General features: G+C 38.8%; 1 protein-coding gene across 6 annotated transcripts in view; it reads left to right on the top strand.

Annotated features, from left to right (window-relative positions):
• MRTFB (myocardin related transcription factor B) overlaps positions 1 to 19,458 on the top strand; it is a 252,576-nt gene that overhangs the window by 189,371 nt on the left and 43,747 nt on the right. For all 6 annotated transcript variants that reach the window (XM_072942165.1, XM_072942164.1, XM_072942166.1 and 3 more), the window contains 3 exons: positions 15,125 to 15,190; positions 17,296 to 17,351; positions 18,498 to 18,573. In XM_072942165.1, coding sequence (XP_072798266.1) covers positions 15,125 to 15,190; positions 17,296 to 17,351; positions 18,498 to 18,573 — 198 coding nt within the window. The remainder of the gene's footprint in view (positions 1 to 15,124; positions 15,191 to 17,295; positions 17,352 to 18,497; positions 18,574 to 19,458) is intronic.

Genomic DNA, 19,458 nt, shown 5'->3' with positions numbered 1-19,458 from the left:
ATTATAGATTAATAGCTAACCCTAAATGTCATGCATTGGTGCCTGAAGGCATTGCTGAGGAGTATCACACACACAACGATCCCTAGATCGTTACTAGATTACTAGAATCGTTATTTACCATTTGATTTTTGTCATCTGCCACTTTCAGCTGCCTTCCCGTTTCTGACTTGCTGCCCCTGATCTTGTAAGCCACAAGTAAACAAAATGTAGTGGTGGAATCCTGATTTTGTTGTTGACTCAGCTCAGGTGTATTGAGCCCTACTGGGAGAAGCAGACAAACAGGCAGCTGAAAGAGAGAGTGCTCCCAGCCGCCTTGTGTAAGGGAAGCACATGGACTTTGGAAAATCTATTTTTATTTCTTTCGGAATTTCTTCTTCCTTTGTTTTCTGCCAGTCTTCTACATAATTGAAAGGGTTGTGCAAGTCAGGTATCACTAAATTAATGTTTTTTAAAATAAATTTGAATGTGAGATGTGGTCCTTAAAATAAACTCGAATATCATACAGATATGGAGGAAAAAGTAAAAGATTCCTCTTCCCAGATGTAATTCAGTGTTTTTTAAAAATGGATGTATGCTACTTTTGAGGTGACATTGTATAATTTAACTTTTTATTGGAAATCATTTTATTTGGCAGAAGTTTGAGTGCTTCTCCCCAGCATCATGCCAGAGGTGGTAAAGCTTTGTAACCAACAGCATTCAAGGAGCTCACACACAGCCTGAAAAGTGGGAAACTGAATGATAATAGCAGAGTTAAAATACACACACACAGAAGAGAGATAACAGAAGACACTCGTATGTGCGTTGGTCCAGCTGAGTGGGGGTTGCAGACTGTGAGGGCCAGGCCTGTCTCTTGTGCTCTGGGCTTGTGTGGTCATCTACATCCCTGACGTCTCCAGCGGGGGGGCCCTTCCTTCTTCCCGGGAAACATGTTTCTCCAGGGTTTCCTGTCTCAGTTGCTGGCACCTCTGTCCACCCATTGGCTCACAGCAGGACTCTGAATGGGAATGGTCCTTGACATCTTCCGTGACCTCCTCCCCATAACCTCTTACCAGATCTGGTTATCGACTCTGTCAGTTCTACCTCAGAAATACTTCCTTTATCCACAGCACTGTGTCACCACAGCTCCCCCCCCCCCCCCGTCTGAGTCCCCTTCCTCAGATAGGACCTTAACTGGGATCTTCACTCACGTAGACATGCTCGCCCCCTACACCTGCACCAGTGATGCCCTGCATCTGTCTCTAGAAGCAGGTCGGACGCCTTTCTCCCCGTGTAGCTGTTCTCCCCCAGAGCGCCTCTCCCTGCCTGCCCAGCGCCCACCCCGTGGGCCTGAACAGCCGCACCACATCCTTTGATCTGCTTCATCATGCAGAGTTGCTGTGATACTAGGGTCACACACAAGCTAAGATAGGTCCCCCCTCTCCTTACGGTTTTGTGGGCAAATAGGCCTGTGTGTGTGTGTGTGTGTGTGTATTTTTATATATAACATATGTGTATAATATGTGTGTATAAAGTTGACCGTTGCACAGTGTGGGAATTAGGGGCATTGACACCCCTTGGCCCACCTGCACAGTCAAAAATCCGAGAACTGCTCTCTCTGTCTCAAAAACGAAGGAATTGATAAATGACTCAACCAAGGGCAGGAAGCCAAAACAATTTGGACAGAATCAGGACTCAAACCCTAGTTCTTTTTATTCCATGTATTGTGATCTCTAATTGAACACAAACCTTCCCCTACACTTGGTTAACTAAAAATCTAAAATGAAAATACAGATATTGTACATATTGAAAACAATCCACATGTAAGTGGACCTGCATAGTTCAGCAGTTCCAAACCCATGTTGTTCAAGGGTCAACTGTGTGTGTGTGTGTGTGTGTGTGAGTGTGTGTGTTTGTGTGTGTGTCTCCCATTCTTGAATCCACAAAACAGGAAGAAAAACCAAGATACTGAATCAGGATCAAATGACCTCAAGAGAGTAGCATGTGCTTACTATTTTGCGAAAAACTGGAGGTAAATAATATTCCACTATTTTCTACTTCATTGTTAATTTAATTTCCTTTTATTCAGAGAGAGAGAGGCTACCTTAGAAATTTACATTGAAACTTTTCAGAATCTTTTATACAACGTACATTTTCCCACTTTAGTACACGTGCTGCCGAAACGAGCACATTTTTGCGCTTTAGCGGGATTAGGAAAGAGCTTTAACCTGTCAGCCCCATACCTGTAATTGTACATGAAAATTGTAATGCAGCAGTAAAATACAGAGTTTTTGATCACCCCCCCCCCCCAATAAGAAAATAAACCTCTTCTTTTGGAACCATGGAGGGTAAGAAATCTAGACATTTGAGTATAGAACCAGCATGGTCCTACAGGTTAAAAATTAATCGGCTGAAAAAAGAAATCAAGTATTTTCTAAAACCTCTTTATGTTGCTGGTAACCAGGCAATTAAGTGGCTGATTTTGCTTTTGAAGTGCTAATTATTTGTGTTATACTTACATTTATCCCACTGTGTAATTTATTTCCACTACTTTTTAACCAGTGAGATTTTTAAGTGCACATTTGTGTAATATCTTTCTGTATGCCGGGCACAGGCTAATGCTGTCCCTGCCATTCTGTACCAGGTTCCCCTGGCTTGACATCACGTTGTCGTACATGAGAAGCATACTTTAAATCCATCCCAACTTTTGACAAAAAGGAGAAAGGAATTTGTGTGAAGGTATGATCAGTTTAAAGAAACAAGCCCCATTTTTAGCAGTGTTTCCATGGAAACAGAGGCAGCAGCCAACCACAGAGTTATCAAAGTGCCTGTAAATTTCCAAGGCTGAGTGCTGAAAACATCGTCTTCCTGACCTCATGCTGCAGATTAATGCAGGAAACCTACCGTGTGTTACCCCAGACCATTAGCATTTTTAGTTTTACCTCAATTTCACTCTTTAATTCCTAACAGAGGGTAAATGCTGCATTCTAGACTATGACATCCCTATGGGCAAGGGACAGTGGTTTAGAATTGCACATTTTGTACCATCTGCCTTTTCCCCTGTACCCCTCACCCCAGTGGACTTCATAAGGATGCAGTAGACTTTCTGATCTTGGAATGAAAGGCAGGATTTCCTACATAGTCTAAGGAATGAAAGCAGTATTTCCTACATAGTCTAAGGCCTAACTTTCAAACACTAATTTGCAGTTTTTGTTAAATTAACTTGATGTTTTCTCTCGTTTTTTAAATGGAAAATAACCGTAATATAAAAATTCCTGATCAAAATGCTGTTTGCGCTTTGTGGGGTCAGAGGTGTAGATTTCTGTGCATAATGTGTATCTCTGCTTTTGCTTCAGACAGGAAATGGTGATGGAAGTTGACAGCATGGCTTGTACAGGACAAACCACCATTTCATTTTTGGCCTCTTTGTATGCCATTAGTTTGAATTACTTGAAGAAGAACCTTATTTTATAATTGGTGGGTTAGACCCCTGAAAAGACAACTGAAGATCCGTAACCTCTGGTTGCTACCTTTTCCTATCTATGAGAGTACTTAAGTGCTTTCACTCTAATGCAGCGTGAATTTCATACTAATGGCAAACGGAGATGAAAAGAAATTACTTACTGTCTACCAGTTTTTCATGCTTTTCTTTACTCCTTTGCCCTTCACTTTCCCCCTTTTCATCTTCTTTTACCCTTCAAAACAATATAATTAGATTTGTCTTCTGTTTTGCTATTAGCGTCAATTTAAAAATACCCAAATACTCAAATTCACAGAATTTAGCGAGGCAGTGTTGGTTTTGTCCCATGATAATTACTTGCCCATAGAAAATCCTTTTGGTGATTTATTCTTAAATTTAGCTAGAGTTATCTTTCCTTAGAAAATAACTCAGTTATAGACTCTAAGCATACCATGCAAAATTAAGTAAAATATGTTTATTAAAGCTTCTATATGTTGAGCATTGTAGGAGGTGCTAGAATATGAGTGAAGTCTAGAAGGGGAATTAGAGGCCCCCAAACCCAACAAAACCTAGAATTCTGTGTGACAGAGAATGTGGTATAATGTACAGCTGTTATTTTAGTTATCAAATCATTAAAGATTGTCACCATTGGTGGTCAGTGGAATTATGATGGTGAAGGGGGCCAGCTCAGGGTGAGTGGGAAACAAGAAATTTGATTATTGAGTAATTTCCTAAAGTGTATTGCTCTGCTGACTGTCCTTTTTTTGTTTTCCATTGAGGTAAAATTCACATCCCCTAAAATTAACCATTTTAAAGTGAGTGAGTCAGGCGCATTTAGTGTATTCACAGTGTCGTGCAACTACACCTCTATCTAGTTCCAAAACTTTCTCATCAGCCCAGAAGAAAACCCTGTAGCCATTAAGCAGTTACTCCCATGCCTCCTCCCCCCAGTTCCAGGCAGCCACCAATCTGAGCTCTTGTCTCTATGTAGTTACTAATTCTGGATATTTCATATAAATGGAATCATGTAATATGTGACCTTTTGCATCTGGCTTCCTTCACTTATTGTAATTTTTTCAGGTTCATCCATGGTGTAGCACATATAGTACTTCATTTCTTTTTATGGCTGAATAATATTCCAGTGTATGGATGGACCACAATTTGTTTATCCATTCATCTGTTGATGACATTTGGACTGTCCCCACCGTTTGGCTCTTGTCAATAGTGCTGCTGTGAACATGTGTCTACATGTATGTGTTTTGAGTACCTGTTTTCAGTTCCTTCAGCTCATCTAGAAGTGGGATTTCTGGACTGCATCTGTTTTTAACTAAAATTGTATATAATGAGCTTTAGAAAGAACTGCCAAATGTCCTAACTTTGTATCTTGTGGTCTTTTTCTCTGATAAAAATGATACAGCTCAGAGCCAGTGAGTGACTTGCCAGTTTCCTGACTGACTTCTCTCCCCCAAGCTGTTGCCACTATCAGTTGGAGCATTTCAGGAATAAATAATCATGTTTCTCTTTTCAACTTGCTCTTCATTGGCAGTGCTTATTTCAGACCTCCTTCACTGGCCTCAACATTGACTTTTCCTTCATTCATCTCGCTTTGGACAGATGACCTTTCTTCCTCCTTCTCTGAGAAAATCAAAGTCATCATTTTCGAAGTTGCGAGACAAGACGTCCCAGACCAAATCTGTAAACCTATCTGCAGCTCTGTCCAGTCCACAATGCCCTCCTGTTGTGACACAGGGAGTGTCTCTGAAGGCAGGTTGTTCTTGTTTGCTCTGAATCCCTCCTCTTCAAGGGGCTTGCTATTCCTTATTCTCCCCTTCATTCTCATTCACATTCTCTCCCTCCCCGACTCTCCCCTTTCCTCTTTTGCTCTTCCTGGCTTGTAAACCTGTTGAAGTATATGTTCCAACCTGAAGCTCCGCAGCCTTCAAGCTTTCACCTCTCTCCTCCCCTTCCTGGGCAGCATCTTGAAAGCATTGCTTCCATCAGTATCATTCTCAACTCTTGCCCTTCCTTTATTCCCTCACCTCTTCCAGTTGCATTTCAATCTGTCATTCCAAAAAGCAGCTCCTCCATATATGACAATGACAGCAGCACTGGACTCAGCTGGTCATGACTCCCTTCTAGAAACACTTTACACATACTCTCCAGGCTCCCCCTCCTCCTCCTTAGGCAACTTCCTCTGACTTCCTTTGTTGGATCTTCATCCCCTCTCTGACCTATAAATGGGCTTTTAATTGCTGGCTTTCCTGGGAGCTTAGTCCTGGGCTTCTTTTACCTCTTCTTTCTATTTTCTCTACCTCGATAAATTCCCGTGGCCCCGAATACTGCGTAAGTGACAACTTCCAAATTTTAATCTCACACCAAGACACATTCTGAAATCTAGACCCATAGAAACAATTATCACTTTGACATCTCCACTTCTAATTCAGACATGTCCAAGACAGAACTCCCTAAATGGCCAGCATGTATTCTTTATCTCAGAAAATGGTCTACCCAGGTGCTTCAGCCAGAAGCCAGGTGTCACCTTTGTTATCTTTTCACATTCAAACACAACATCCCATCCCATACCACATACTGTTGATTTTGTCCTAAATATATCTTACATCTGTCCATCACATCTCCCAGCCGACAGTGGAAGAAAAAATTGAGACATCTTGTGCTTAGGCTTCTATCCTGCAACATCAGGAAAATTCTACCAGATTTATAAATAAATATGTAGCTTACAAGAGAAAGCTTAACCTGGGCTTCTAACAACCACTGTAAACACATCCCTACATTCAGTCAAAAAACAGCCCCATCACCTCACTAATTCTTTTGATGTCTCTCAGTCCTTTACTGCTTATTAGTTATATCAGATTTTACTATTATTTTGGTATAGTATTGCCAGTAATCTTAGGTGAGAGGAAGTGATCTTTGTTTCTGAATGTAAAGTTACATTAAAGCATGGTGATGTGCGTTGTGGGGAAGGAACAAAGGAAAAGGTACTCTCTTATCTTACCTTGTAGGTGGTGATATGGTTTGGTGCAGCCGTACGGATTGCGAGTGTCCCTGTAAATACTTTAAACGCATACATACATCCCCACGTCGAAAAATGAAGATAGTCATTGCAGCATTGTTAACAATAACCATAGTAGCAGGAAATCGGGAAACCTGTGTGTGAGTGATACGTCCATATGTTAGATACAGCCACTAATGCAGCCAGTGAGAAGAATGAGCTAGATTTCACGTTATTTTTTAAGTGAATTATTGAGCTGCATGAATGGTATGATCCCACCACATGTATTTCCTTTGCATATTTTATATATAACGTTGCCAGAATATTCACAAAACATTCTCTAGAGCCATAGAAATTTTAACAGTGGTTACGTTTGTGGAAAAGAACTGGAGATCTCAGGTGGGATGGACTGCCTTTCACTTTTTTTTATTTGTATTGCTGGTGGATTAGGTTTATTTATTTGTTTTTAACAGAGATTGCAGGGGTTGAACCCAGGACCTCATGCATGGTAAGCATGCACTGTACCACTAGGGCTATACCCTCCCCCCTCAGTTTTTTTTTTTTAATTGAAGTTTAGTTGATTTACAATATTGTCTTGGTTTCAAGTGTATAGCAAAGTGATTCCATTATATTTTTCAGGTTATTTTTCACTCTGTGTTATTACAAGATGTTGAGTATAGTTCCCTGTGCTATATAGTAAATCCTTGTTGTTTACTGTATATGTAGTAGTTTGTATCTGTTAATTCCATACTCCTAATTTATCCCTCCCCCTTCCCATTCCCCTTTGGTAACCATAAGTTTGTTTTATGTGTCTGTGAGTCTCTTTCTAGTTTGTATATAGATTCATTTGCATTATTGTTTTAGAGTCCACATATAAGTGATATCATACAGTATTTGTCTTTCTCTGTCTCACTTACTTCACTAAATATGATAATCCTAGGTCCATCCATGTTGCTGCAGATGGTAATATTTCATTGTTTGGTGGCTGAATAGTATTCCATTGTGTATGTGTGTATACACAAACACATTCATACATATATATACACACCACATCTTAAAGCAGTCATCTGTTAACGGGCACTTGGGCTGTTTCAGTGTCTTGGTTGTACTGGGGTGTATTTTATCTTTTCAAGTCAGTGTTTTCATTTTTTCCAGATATATCCCCAGGAGTGGAACTGCAGGATCATATGGTAGTTCTGCTGCCGATACACGGCCTCTGTACCCTACTTACTGAATTGAGACTTGAGGACAGAGTTTTGGATGAAGTAGAAAAGTCAGCTTTATTAGTTTGCCAGGCAGAGGAGGTTACAGTGGGCTAATGCCTCTGAGACTGTGAGTCTGCTGGGGAGAGAAAACAGGGGATTTTATAGTAAAAGTTTAAGAGTTCAAGGGGCAGAACTAGTTTACAAAGAGATCACATACATCACAATAAATTGTTGCGAAGTTGTTCTTCTTTTAACAGATGCAGTGGTCGCCTTCCCTCTGCTGGCTGTGAAGTTCACCTCTGGCTTTGGGACTCTTTTTAATATTCCTGTGCCTAGAAGGAAGGGTGCTTAGGAAGAGGGTCTGGGGGAAAATGCTCTAGAGAAAAGCTTGTGTAGTTGAAAGTCATGTTGATAAATGCTTCTAGCATTTTAGGTAGGCTGAGACCTGAGACCTCTTGCTACAGGCTGAGACCTGCACCTCAAACAAGAAGATACAAGGAAACCATAAAGGGCTAAAAAAATAACTGCAGACATGCGCAGTTGGGTCAAGTTGTGAGTAACAAGATGCACAAAACACCCAGCTGCTGTTTCCAAGGTGTCAAGGTCAAGAGGAGGGCACTGGGGGCAAGAGCAGGGCACTAGGGGCAAGAGGAGAGGGCACTGAGCATGATCCCTGTAGGCAGCACCACGAGGGGGCTGGGTGGACCACTTCAAGCGTCCCTCCTCTTCAGCCTAATACTGTCAGCAAGAGCAAGAGAAAAACCCTTTAAACCATAGATAGTAAAGAGTTACAAACACCATTAAAGATATCAGGTAGTTACCAGTGATGACAATAGGGTCCTGCTTGGTTACATTTCTTTTTTAGTTTTTTAAGGAACCTCTGCACCAGTTTACATTTCCACCAACGGTGTAGGATGTTTCCCTTTTCTCCACATCCTCTCCAGCATTTATTGTTTGTAGGCTTTTTGGTGATAGCCTTTCTGATCGTTGTGAGGTCATTGTGGTTTTGATTTGCATTTTTCTGATGATTAGCAATGTTGAACATCTTTTCATGCACCTCTTGACCACCATGTCTCTGTGTCTTCTTTGGGGAAATGTCTGTTTAGGTCTTCTGCCCAGTTTTTGATTGTTTAGGGGTTTTGATATTGAGTTGTATGAACTGTTTGTATATTTTGGATATTATCAGTCATATCATTAGCAAATATTTTCTCCCAGTCTGTAGGTTGTCTTTTTGTTTATGGTTTCCTTTGCTGTGCAAAAGCTTATAATTTGATTAGGTCCCATTTGTTTATTTTTGTTTTTATCTATTTTGCCTTTGATCTAAGAAAATTTCTTTCACTTTTTAAATGTCTTTTTATGTGCGTGTGTCACTTTTAATAAATAAATAGGAAAAAATTACAAAACATGGATTTTTAAATAGAGGTATTAGTGGTACATATACTGGTATATTTCTGAGTCCCAGGCCCAGAAGGAAAATCCTTCAGGATATAACTGCTTACCCTGTGACTACAAAATGCCCATTCACAGCAGAGAACTGTAAATATGTGAATCTTTGTGGACTTAATTTATTTTTCATCCCGCTGATAGTGGCAGAGGCTCTGTACGTGTAGGGGTAGGGATATATGGGACATCTCTGTACCTCCCTCTCAATTTTGTTGTAAACCTAAAACTGCTCTTAAAAAGTCTTTTTAAAAATCTTACGGTATTATATTTGGGGAAAAAAAGTGGTTATCTTCACCAGTTACCTGAAGTTGCAGTACTAGTAATAACAATGGTAAGAATCACCACCACCACCACCCTTTCTGAGGAACAGGAAAAGTGGTTCATCAGTCTTTTGCTCTTTTGATACAGAGTTTCTCAGTGTCATTTGTCCTTACCTGGTTAAACAAATGCAGTTGTAAACTTCACTCCTGAGCTGCTGCTTGATGACACACTGAAGCCAGGACTGAGTGGGGCCCTCACACGTAATTGTTCTAAGGTGTTACCTGGGGACCTGTGAATCCCACCTTTATCTTAAGTTCAAAACATAATATGAGAATGTTGGCTTCTCTAAATTGTCTTGTTTTTATAGGAACAGGCTCCTAAATTAACACTGTTTAAACAATACATAATAAGTTTTTGCCAAAGTTCAACTGCTTCATTCTCTTGATTACTCAAACATCTGTTTAAAAAAATTAAAACACTGAAACCAGGGTCTGTTTTTTGCCTGATACTAAGTTCAGTGTCAATACATAGTCAGTCTTAGGGTATTCTTTAGTTGTCTGCCTTTGCTTTTGCCCCTGATTTACCCAGCCCTCACTTGACTGGCCAGGGTTTTGGGGTTTTTCTTTCCCCTCATGATTCTGCAGTTTATTCTTTCCACTGTTCTGTCGTTAAATCACGTACATCGGGGCCTCTCCTTGACGTGCAGGCAGCTGCTCTTCTCCTCCCCTCCTCAGCCCACCCCCCTTCATACCCCATAACTGAAACCAGCTATTTATGAAGAATTCCGAGATCATGGCTGCCTGCCATACTGCTTCCCAGAAAGTGTCATTTCTGCCTTGTTTTTGTAATATACAGTCCTCAGATGTCCTCTTGCAAATCCCCCGGCCCAAAACTGTGCTTTGTTTTGGCTCGTTCAACTCATACTAAACTGCTTTATGTTGTTAAATGCTGCATAATGTGGGTTTTTTCTTTAGAGTGAAAAGGCACTTTAATTATGTCGTATTATGGAAGCATTTCAAACATTCTACTTATAGAAACAAAAGAGAATAGACATAACATCTTGGTTCAAAAAGCAGCTAAAAATTCTGAAGTGGGGTATAAATATTATATGAAAGACATTATTATATTTTAAGGTTTTTGTTTTGGAAACTAATCCTAAAATTTTGTTTTAAAGCACTTTAATCCATTTAAGATTCAGGGGAAAGAAACTAAAAGATGATACATCTTAATAAAAAAACTGTTTCTGATGCTAAGAATGATGTTTCCTTTTTGCCATTAGATAAGCTACCTTTCACTTTTTTGGAATGTTGGTTAAGATAAAATTTTTACTTTTCTTGTATAAGAAAAGCAAGTTCAAAAAAATTTTTAAAGCAAGTTCGAAACACTTATGTTGATACAATATTGTTTTTGCTGTAACAAGGAGTAATATTAAGCAGAATTTTCAGAATTATATGCATTTTTCTCTTTGTTGAAATGATTGTTAGCCCTAAGAGATAATTGAGACATCAACTTGGAAAAATTCAAAAATTAATTAAAATTTTTCTCTAAATGCAGCAGATACAAAGTAGCCTGCATCTGTGTTCTCACATGCGTACTATAATTGGAAAGATGATGGTTTGCAATTAGTCTCCTAATTTTATGTTCATGCTTTATATGGACCATATAGGGATATTCCTCCTTTTAGGAATTAAGGAAGTAACTGGAAATAAGGAATAAACTTTATACACAAAAATGTCACCATAGCATTAGTTATAGTAGTTGCAAAAACTGGAAACAACCTAAGTGATTAACAGTGGGGGAGTGTTTAGTAAACTATGGCATGTCCACCCAACAGAATATTTTATGTAGTCATTGAAACAAAAAGAATATTTATTGTTGTATGTACAGTATCATCAAAGTTTGTAGAGTCAGGGAATCAAAAACTATGCTTAGCCAAGAAACAGAAAATACACCAGTATTTCAAAGATAAAGACATTCTTTGAAAATGTTCAAATGTGAGCGATTGTAACATGAATTCTATTTCAATTCATTTATTACTGTGTTCTTTGTTTTCTGAAAGGATGTAGCTATTCACTCAGTGAGTATTTTGAACTGTTTTTTCTCCCTCCAGAATTCTATGGATTTACATGTTTTCTTTTCCTGCATGAAATTATTTACAAAATGGCCATGGGGTTACTGAAGTTTAGTCATTTTCCTGATAGGATGGAAGCTGTGATGTCAGCCCAGCAGCACAGTTCATCAGCTCAGTGAGGCACAGGGGAAGCGGGGAGGTAGTAAGTGCTGTCGGGTCAGTTTTCAGACGCAAGGCCATTGCCTGAGATTGGCTTCTTAGGCAGTTGTACCATCACACCATCCATCGCCTCCACAGGAAAGCAGTGCTGGACCAGCATCTGGTCTTCAGTTTGTGGCTACAGAAATGCAGTCTCTTGAATACAGGCAGAGTCTGTCAGGTTTTCAGAGATCAGCCAGCCTACTGATTTATCCATTGGTCTTAAGAACTGTTAACTGTGCAACAGGCCCAGTAGCATTCTGTACTCGGGGCCTTCCCTCCCTCTATGCAGACGTGAGTGTGGCGGCTGCAAGGGGAGGAAGATGTTCTCCAAGCTTAACTTGATAAAGAATCTCAGGATGCTCATGTGCCCACGACCGTGAACACCTCTCCGATCACTGAGGGCTGGGTCCTCTCTCCTCTCTTTTCGGGGTCTCTGCCCCCTTCACAGTCTGGATAAGCACTGCCAAATTCTGCCCAGCTCTAATTGTCTAGTGTTGCAGGACAGTTACGCTGTCTACGTCATTAAACCTTGTTCTTCCCGGCCTGGATGTCCACCTTTCAGATGCAGATATTGCTTTTCATTTATTGTGTTAAATTTTCACTCATTTGATGAATGGGAATTAGTAAAAGGAAGTTTGATACTGTCCAAAATTATGAGCCTGTACCTGTTTGGTTGGTACTTTCTATAACTGTTAGTTGTTCTCAGTCTTTTAAGAACCTCCATCAAGTTGTGAGTGACTGGCTCCACTTGACATGAACGATTGCTATACTTGTGTCTTAACACTGACCCAGAGTGGCAGTGTACCCAAGTCTCTCGACAGGGTGTTGTGCCTTGTACTCAACATAAGGTGCTCAGTGCCGCCCCACCTGTTGGTACAGGTGAAAACTACATCAGGCTGGGTAATCTACAGTCTTAACAACATGACTAGTCATTTGCCTCCTTGTTCATTCATGTTCTTCTTCATATCTTTGCTTAAAAACAGACCTTCCGTTCACAGCGGCCGCTGCTCTTTCCCATGTATCCCTCGCACGCAGCCTGTGTCACTAACAGACACCTAAGAGATGGGCACATAATAACCGAACATGCCTGGGGAAGGCTGCCTGCCACAGCTGCTTGGAGCAATAGTTGTAGGCTGAGGATATTGCTTCTTGGGGAAATTAGTAGGCCGTGATGAGAGCACTGATTGGGAAGGTTATTCTCCTACCTCCGAGCAGTGAAACAAGTAGGATTGATTTTTGCCATGAAAAAAAAAACTGGATGGAAAACAGTGGTTTTGTTTTATTTTAATAATTGGTGATTGGTGACATGCATTCATTTTGCGTGTTACCCTCGTGGTAACAGTTACCTTCCCACAACAACATGAAGATGTAATTTCTAGTGAAAGGCATTGCAGCTGACAGGGCTGCTACCAAGGTTCCCGAGGGCAGCTGACCAGCATACAGTCAGGAGATGCTGCAGGACTAACGAGCTGTTGCCATCAAGTTGTTGCAAATGTTAACTATCATTCCAAGATGCCATTCGCCTAAAATATGTATGTGTTTGATACATTTGTCTCATTACTATGGTGCTTTGTTTGTTTCTTTGTTTTAAACCAAAGAAGGGGGCAGTTGATGTTTTCATTACCCTTTTTATTTTACTCCTTTCTTTGAAGACTCCCTTGGGAGAAAGGAAGGATGCTGCTGCTAGAGATTCTCCAACGGACATGGACCGCTGTGCTCCGGATGTGTCAGCCTTTGAACTAGAGATGGTTCTGACTCTTTTCTCCTCTCAGTATTCCTTTCCTTGGGATTCTGCCTCTTAAACATGACCGCCTTAATTTCAGACAGGCGTTAACTTCAGCTTTCATAGCAGAATGTCGGAGTATGCAGGCATTTGGGTGCTGTCAGATCCACAGGTCATCTCCTTGGTTATTTTTGTTCCTATAATTACAGTGGAAACATCCTATTCTCGATAAACTAAGTTATCAGGGAAAAGATCTTTGTGTTAGAGCATAATTGATTCAGAGAATCACAAAACATTTTAATGTGAGAAACGTGCATATATTTTTTTGATTCTTTTGCTTTGTATAATAGAATCTTACGTTAGTTGCTTCAGTTCTAAATGGGATGTCAGTAAAGCGTTGTGATCCTTTGGCCTCCAAAAGAATCAGGAAAAAGATTTTTTTCAGTATTTAATAAAGGATGACATTCACATCTAGCAATGAATACAAAAATGTATTTAAAAGCCATTTTACAGTCAAGACTCTTTTTGAAGTATATCTAAGATGGTGCTCTGCTCTGCGGTCAGCACAAGAGCAAGCAAAAAGCCGAGGCTACGAGGGCCCTGCGTCTTCAGGCCTCGGGGTGGATTGCAAGTAGGAGCCATTATGTGCACTGCATTTGAGCCTGGGTGAGAGACTGGTCCAAGCCAGCCTCTTGTTCTAGCCATCACCCCCTTGCTAAAAACTTGTCTTCATTCCCTGTAATTTAAGAAATACACATAGGTTTGGGTTTTTTTGTTTGTTGGTTGGTTTGAGTTTTTTGGGGGGGGTTTGCATATTGACAGCCCTTAAGTGGACCCTTAATAATCCTAACGTTGGTTTTCATCCATGATTTGAAACAAAAATTAAAAATGGAAACTTAAAATTGAATGTAAGGTAAACCAAGGAAAATATTCTTCAAAGTTACTTCATATATTACTCTTTTTTTGAGATTGATTCATTTTCCAGACAAAAACATAGGGATGCTATGAAAAGAATCTGCTTCAGAAATCTAGGGGGAAAATATTTTTTATTAAATTTGGCAAACTGAATTTCCACATTTTGTGATGTAACCTTGTTTTCTACAAGTTCTGATGATTTATTTACTCTTTTAATTTAAATGATTAGGTATCGATTGATTGGCTTTCTTAGAACTTACAGAATGAGATAGTTTTATGTTTGTACAACGATTATTAAGCTTTAAGGTCTTATTTCAGAAATTTCCCTTTGGGTCATTAATAATATCTCATAGGTCTAATTTTTTAATGAAGTTTACCTTCATTAGAGCTATTTAAAGTTTCTTCCAGATGTAATAAGTTCCTCCAAATATGTCAGTCTCTCCTTAAAATACATTTTTGCTATTTACTTGTTTTTTTTTCAAGTAAGGAATATCAAGAAATTTCACATTTATGTTTCTACAAATAACACAATGTATAAGCCAACTATGTTTGTTTATTTGTTGAGTATTACATGATTGTATTTAAACAATAAATTCTTAGCTTTAATCATCAAATTAAGATTATTAACTGACTGAACAAAAAATGAGCTGAGAGAAGTTCAGCGTTCACCAAACAGGCAGAAATAACAAGCTGATTTTTTTTTTTTTTTTTTACTAGTTGAATGGTGCCAGGTGGTATCCTTATTCAGTAGTGAAATAGAAGATATTTAATAAAGCTTAATTGTATCTCCTCTGGAACTTTGTAAGTTGGATCCTCCAGTTGCCTGCAAACTCCAATGGTGATTACTTCCTTTTCACAGTGCTCCAGCTGAGGCTGCAGCAAAGGAGGACGAGAGAACAGCTAGTGGACCAGGGCATCATGCCACGTAAGACTCAAGTGTCATTGTCATTTCTGATGTGAATGGGCGTGTCTAAGGAGAAGCTGTATCACACTCTGCTTTCCCTTGTATCCATTTAATCCGTATACAATTATTCAATGAGTTTATAAGGAAAAACCAGGCATCAGCACTGCCAACCTAATGGAATCATTTAAAATACATTTTGGAAACCAGATGCAGTTTAAAAGATGGACTTGAATTTTAATTATCAAAGAGCACCTTTAGAACTCTGCAGTAGACTGACATCAGTTCTTACTCTAACATTAGTTTTAATTTTAAAATAACTGAAATAATCACTCTAGATAATGAATTCAGTGGTACTTAGACTTGCAAGGCAACATGATAAATTAATTCAAAACCTGGTTCCACTTTAGTTTATTTAATTCAAATTAATTATCTTTGATGCTCTATATGGTTTATATAATTAAATGTATCTCAATTATAGTACTAATAAACATTTTATTTATAATTAATAAAACCTTTTCTTGCCCAAGTATGGATATTGTCTCAAGTAGCTTTAGTCTTCATTCCTTCATTTTTGAGGGTTAATTTTAGGATATTTGTCCAAGTACCTTCTTTATTTTTAATCACCAAGTTTGGAGGTGATTTTATATTTTACAGGACTAGAGTGGTTGTTTTATGTAGGCTGTTAGGATATTTACATGGATTTTTGTCTAAAACTTGATGTCTCCAAGAAGTAATGTATTTGGCTTTAAAAAAAACTAGAAAGAAATTACAGAATGCATTTATGCTCCCCAGTCTTCAGAATCATTGCTATTGCCTTTTTTTTTTTTTTTGGTTTGTGATAAGAAACTTTTTCTCTGCAGCAGATTTTTTTTTACCACTGAAACTTTTTTTTCTGGACTAATATTCAGTATGTAAGTATTTTAAATCTATCATTGTGATAAAACCAGCTCTCAGAAGCTGGTTTGATAATCCACCAGATTTCTCCACCACTGCATTCCTGATACGAACCAATCAAACTGGATCAAACTATGATGTTTAAAACACCTCTGCTAAACCAGCTGTTGTCTGCTTTTAGGACTAGCTGGTCCCTAGCTAAACCTGTTTGGGCTGGGCTTCTGTGAGTCTTTGTAATGCTTTAAGTACCAGAGCTGAAAAGAGTGTTACCAAGAGCTGATTGGTCAAGTTGGGGAGGTGACAGCCCAAGTAAGCCTAGTCTGGTATCCCATCCACATCATCTGACTGCCCACTGTTACAAATGCAGTGTAATCAGACAGTGGTGGACATACAAAAGATTTTGCAGAGATAATTGATAGAAATGTTATAGTAGGTGATGTTTTAGTAAACAATGCCTACCCTCTCTCTGGGATTCTGGGATATTTAATATACCAGCAGTTAACATATTAAAGAATAACTATGTCTTCAGAGTGAATTGCATTGTGGTATGGTAGAAAGAGTATGTACCTTCCAAATTCAAAATTCTAGATTTAAACCCCACTTTGATCACCATCTAGCTATATGACTTCAAGAATTCATTTAACCTCTTTGAGCCTTTCACCTACACTGAAAGTATTACCTACCTTCCAAGGCTTTTGTGATGGTCAACAGCAGTATGACTGTGATTGACCACAGAGCTCAGAGCTAAGCCCATCGTGGGCTCTCAGTAAATGGTGACTCCTATTTGGTAGACATGGAGTACAGAGATTCCTCATATTCAGGCTAGATCACTCCAAGGTTAAATGTCCTGAGGACATGTGGGCTTTTTCCAGTAGCTTAGATGGCCATTAAGAGCAAAGACCTATTAAGAAACCTTCAGACCATTTCCTTGGTTGTGGTAATTTGCCCCAACTCTGGGCTGGAACTAATCTGACCTGATATTTGCATTGTCGTTATGTATTCGACTCTATTTTAAATATTCACTTGTTTTATTTGTGAAATACATAATTTCCATTCTGAAACATTTAAGGTTTCAATTTTGCAGCTCTCCTAAGGGAACTAGTAAACAAATAGGACTGTAGAAGCACGCTAATAAGATTAAGAGGAAATATCAACAAGATATACTGTAACATTTGACTGAAGTATTAACTCTCCTATTTATATCACGGAAATGATTTCTTTTCCTCTCACAGCTTTGAAGAGCCCAGCGGCATTCCATGAGCAGATAAAAAGCTTGGAACGAGCCAGAGTAAGAAATTTCAGTTTAAAATGTTCTGCTTCTTTATTTTATATTAAAGTACCTGTGGACAAGTAACAGTCTTACTCCTAAATATGTCAATAGAGAAAATGTAGTGTATTTTAAGGATCCATGGTATTTAGAGTAATATATTCTGGGGTGGTTCTATCTTGGAGGTTTGTAGAAAATACTTGACATTCAAATTTTGTTCTTTTAAAACTAGTAACTAGTTTTGTACATAAAGGACAAATCACACTTCTTTACTCTTTTTTTTTTTTTTACACTTAATTTTGGGGCATAACCGTTTTTAGAATAATACTGGAGTAATTTGTTACCCCTGCAGATGGGCAGCCCAAATAATGACGTGACACCAGATCCTTCCTTAGGGGATTTCCCTGCTGGGTCTTTGTCAGCAGTGCATTTGACCAAGGGTAGGAGAATTTGGCTAAATAAGGAATATTGCTGTATTCAGCTCTGTTTTATTCTTTGAGATGATTCCATCATAGTTGCACATCAAATTGATGTTTATTATTTTCCCTTATAAGTGCCATTATTTGTTCTTTTTGTTTTAGGGGAAACTTCTATCATGCAGTATGAAAATAAGCATGTTCTAAAACTTCCTTGAGAATTTTCCCAGAATGCAATAATGATTTCTTACAGTCTTGTAAAATATAAAACCCATTTTAAAGCCCTATTGTTTACAATTGAATACAGTTCTGAATAAGAAAATATGATTAAGGAATATGAACTTTTCAAAGAAAATACATTAGGATTTTGAGGAAATGTGTTATCTAGATGGATTTTTACTTGACCTGAAGTGTAGATTTTATTGATTTTGAATATTTAAATGATCAGAGTCCTCTGTTCAAAAATCATCTTCAAAATTATGAGCCTTTGCCTTTTCCAAGTTTTAAAATAAAAATCTATAAAGTGCTTACTTTATACCAGCATATACTTCAAATCCCTGTACAATTTTAAAGGCTGCACTTTAAATCATGTTTTGGATAATAGTCTAAGTACTAATGTCTACTCTTCCTTTCAAAATCATGACCAAATGGGTATATAATTTATTTCAGTGGAGTACCTTGAGAAAAAAAATGTAAAACCACAATAAATCATAAACAATTGTGGTAAGACTTTTACTCTCTCTTTTTTAAGACCGAAAACTTTTTGAAGCACAAGATCCGGAGCCGACCAGATCGTTCTGAACTTGTCAGGATGCACATTTTAGAAGGTAAGAGTTCTGTTTCTGCTTATTTTGCTACATTTTCTCAAGAAAAGACGTGAGAATTCCACCATTTCTGTTTATTCCCATCTTAATAACTTTTTACCCCACAGGCAGACATCCTCCAAATTGGATAGCAACATGAAGACCCAGAGCTAAAATATTATGTTAGACATATGGGGAAGGTTTGATTCTCCAAATAACCAGTTGATGGACTGACCCTTCCCCTCCAGCTGGGGGTGCTATAGGTGTCTCTACCATACTCTGTTCTGGAAAAACATTTTCAGTCCAAAGGATTTCTTCATCAGTGAGGGACATGTGCCCACTCATTAGTCATAAAGGGTATGAGAGCCACAAGTCTAATCTTGGAGATTTTCGGCTTCTTGGACCCTGTCACTGTCTACCTGGGGCAATGCCCATACCTAGCATTTTCTCTTTGTTGCTACTTACCCACAACAAGCCAGCTCAATCTGACCATTATCATAAACAAGCTCCCCTCAGCCTGCCACATTTTCTGGACGACCTAGCCTCATCTCATCTCTTATGAAGCTGTGAAGGACAGCTCCATTCCATCTTGGGTGAGACATGTGGCTCAGGCCATGATGTTTTTCTCTCTAAAGACACAGCATTCTTGAAAGCTGATGTCTCCACCATAACTTCCCAAGTTACACTTTCTTTCATCATTTTGCTTCACTACTTTATTGAACAAGAGTGGGAACTTGACCTTCTGATAGTCTTGAGAATGTTAAACCTTGAGAAGATACAGAAAGACTCTGAAAACTTCTCAAACATTTAGAGACAATTAGTAGGCAGGAGGAAGATTAGATTTGTTTTCTCTGGCCTGATAATAGAGTTAGTATTAGAATTAGGTTGATATTATAATTAGATTATAGC

The sequence above is a fragment of the Vicugna pacos genome, chromosome 18, assembly GCF_048564905.1.
Source record: "Vicugna pacos chromosome 18, VicPac4, whole genome shotgun sequence".
Classification (NCBI taxonomy): domain Eukaryota; kingdom Metazoa; phylum Chordata; class Mammalia; order Artiodactyla; family Camelidae; genus Vicugna; species Vicugna pacos.
This window is presented reverse-complemented; position numbering and strand designations above follow the sequence as displayed.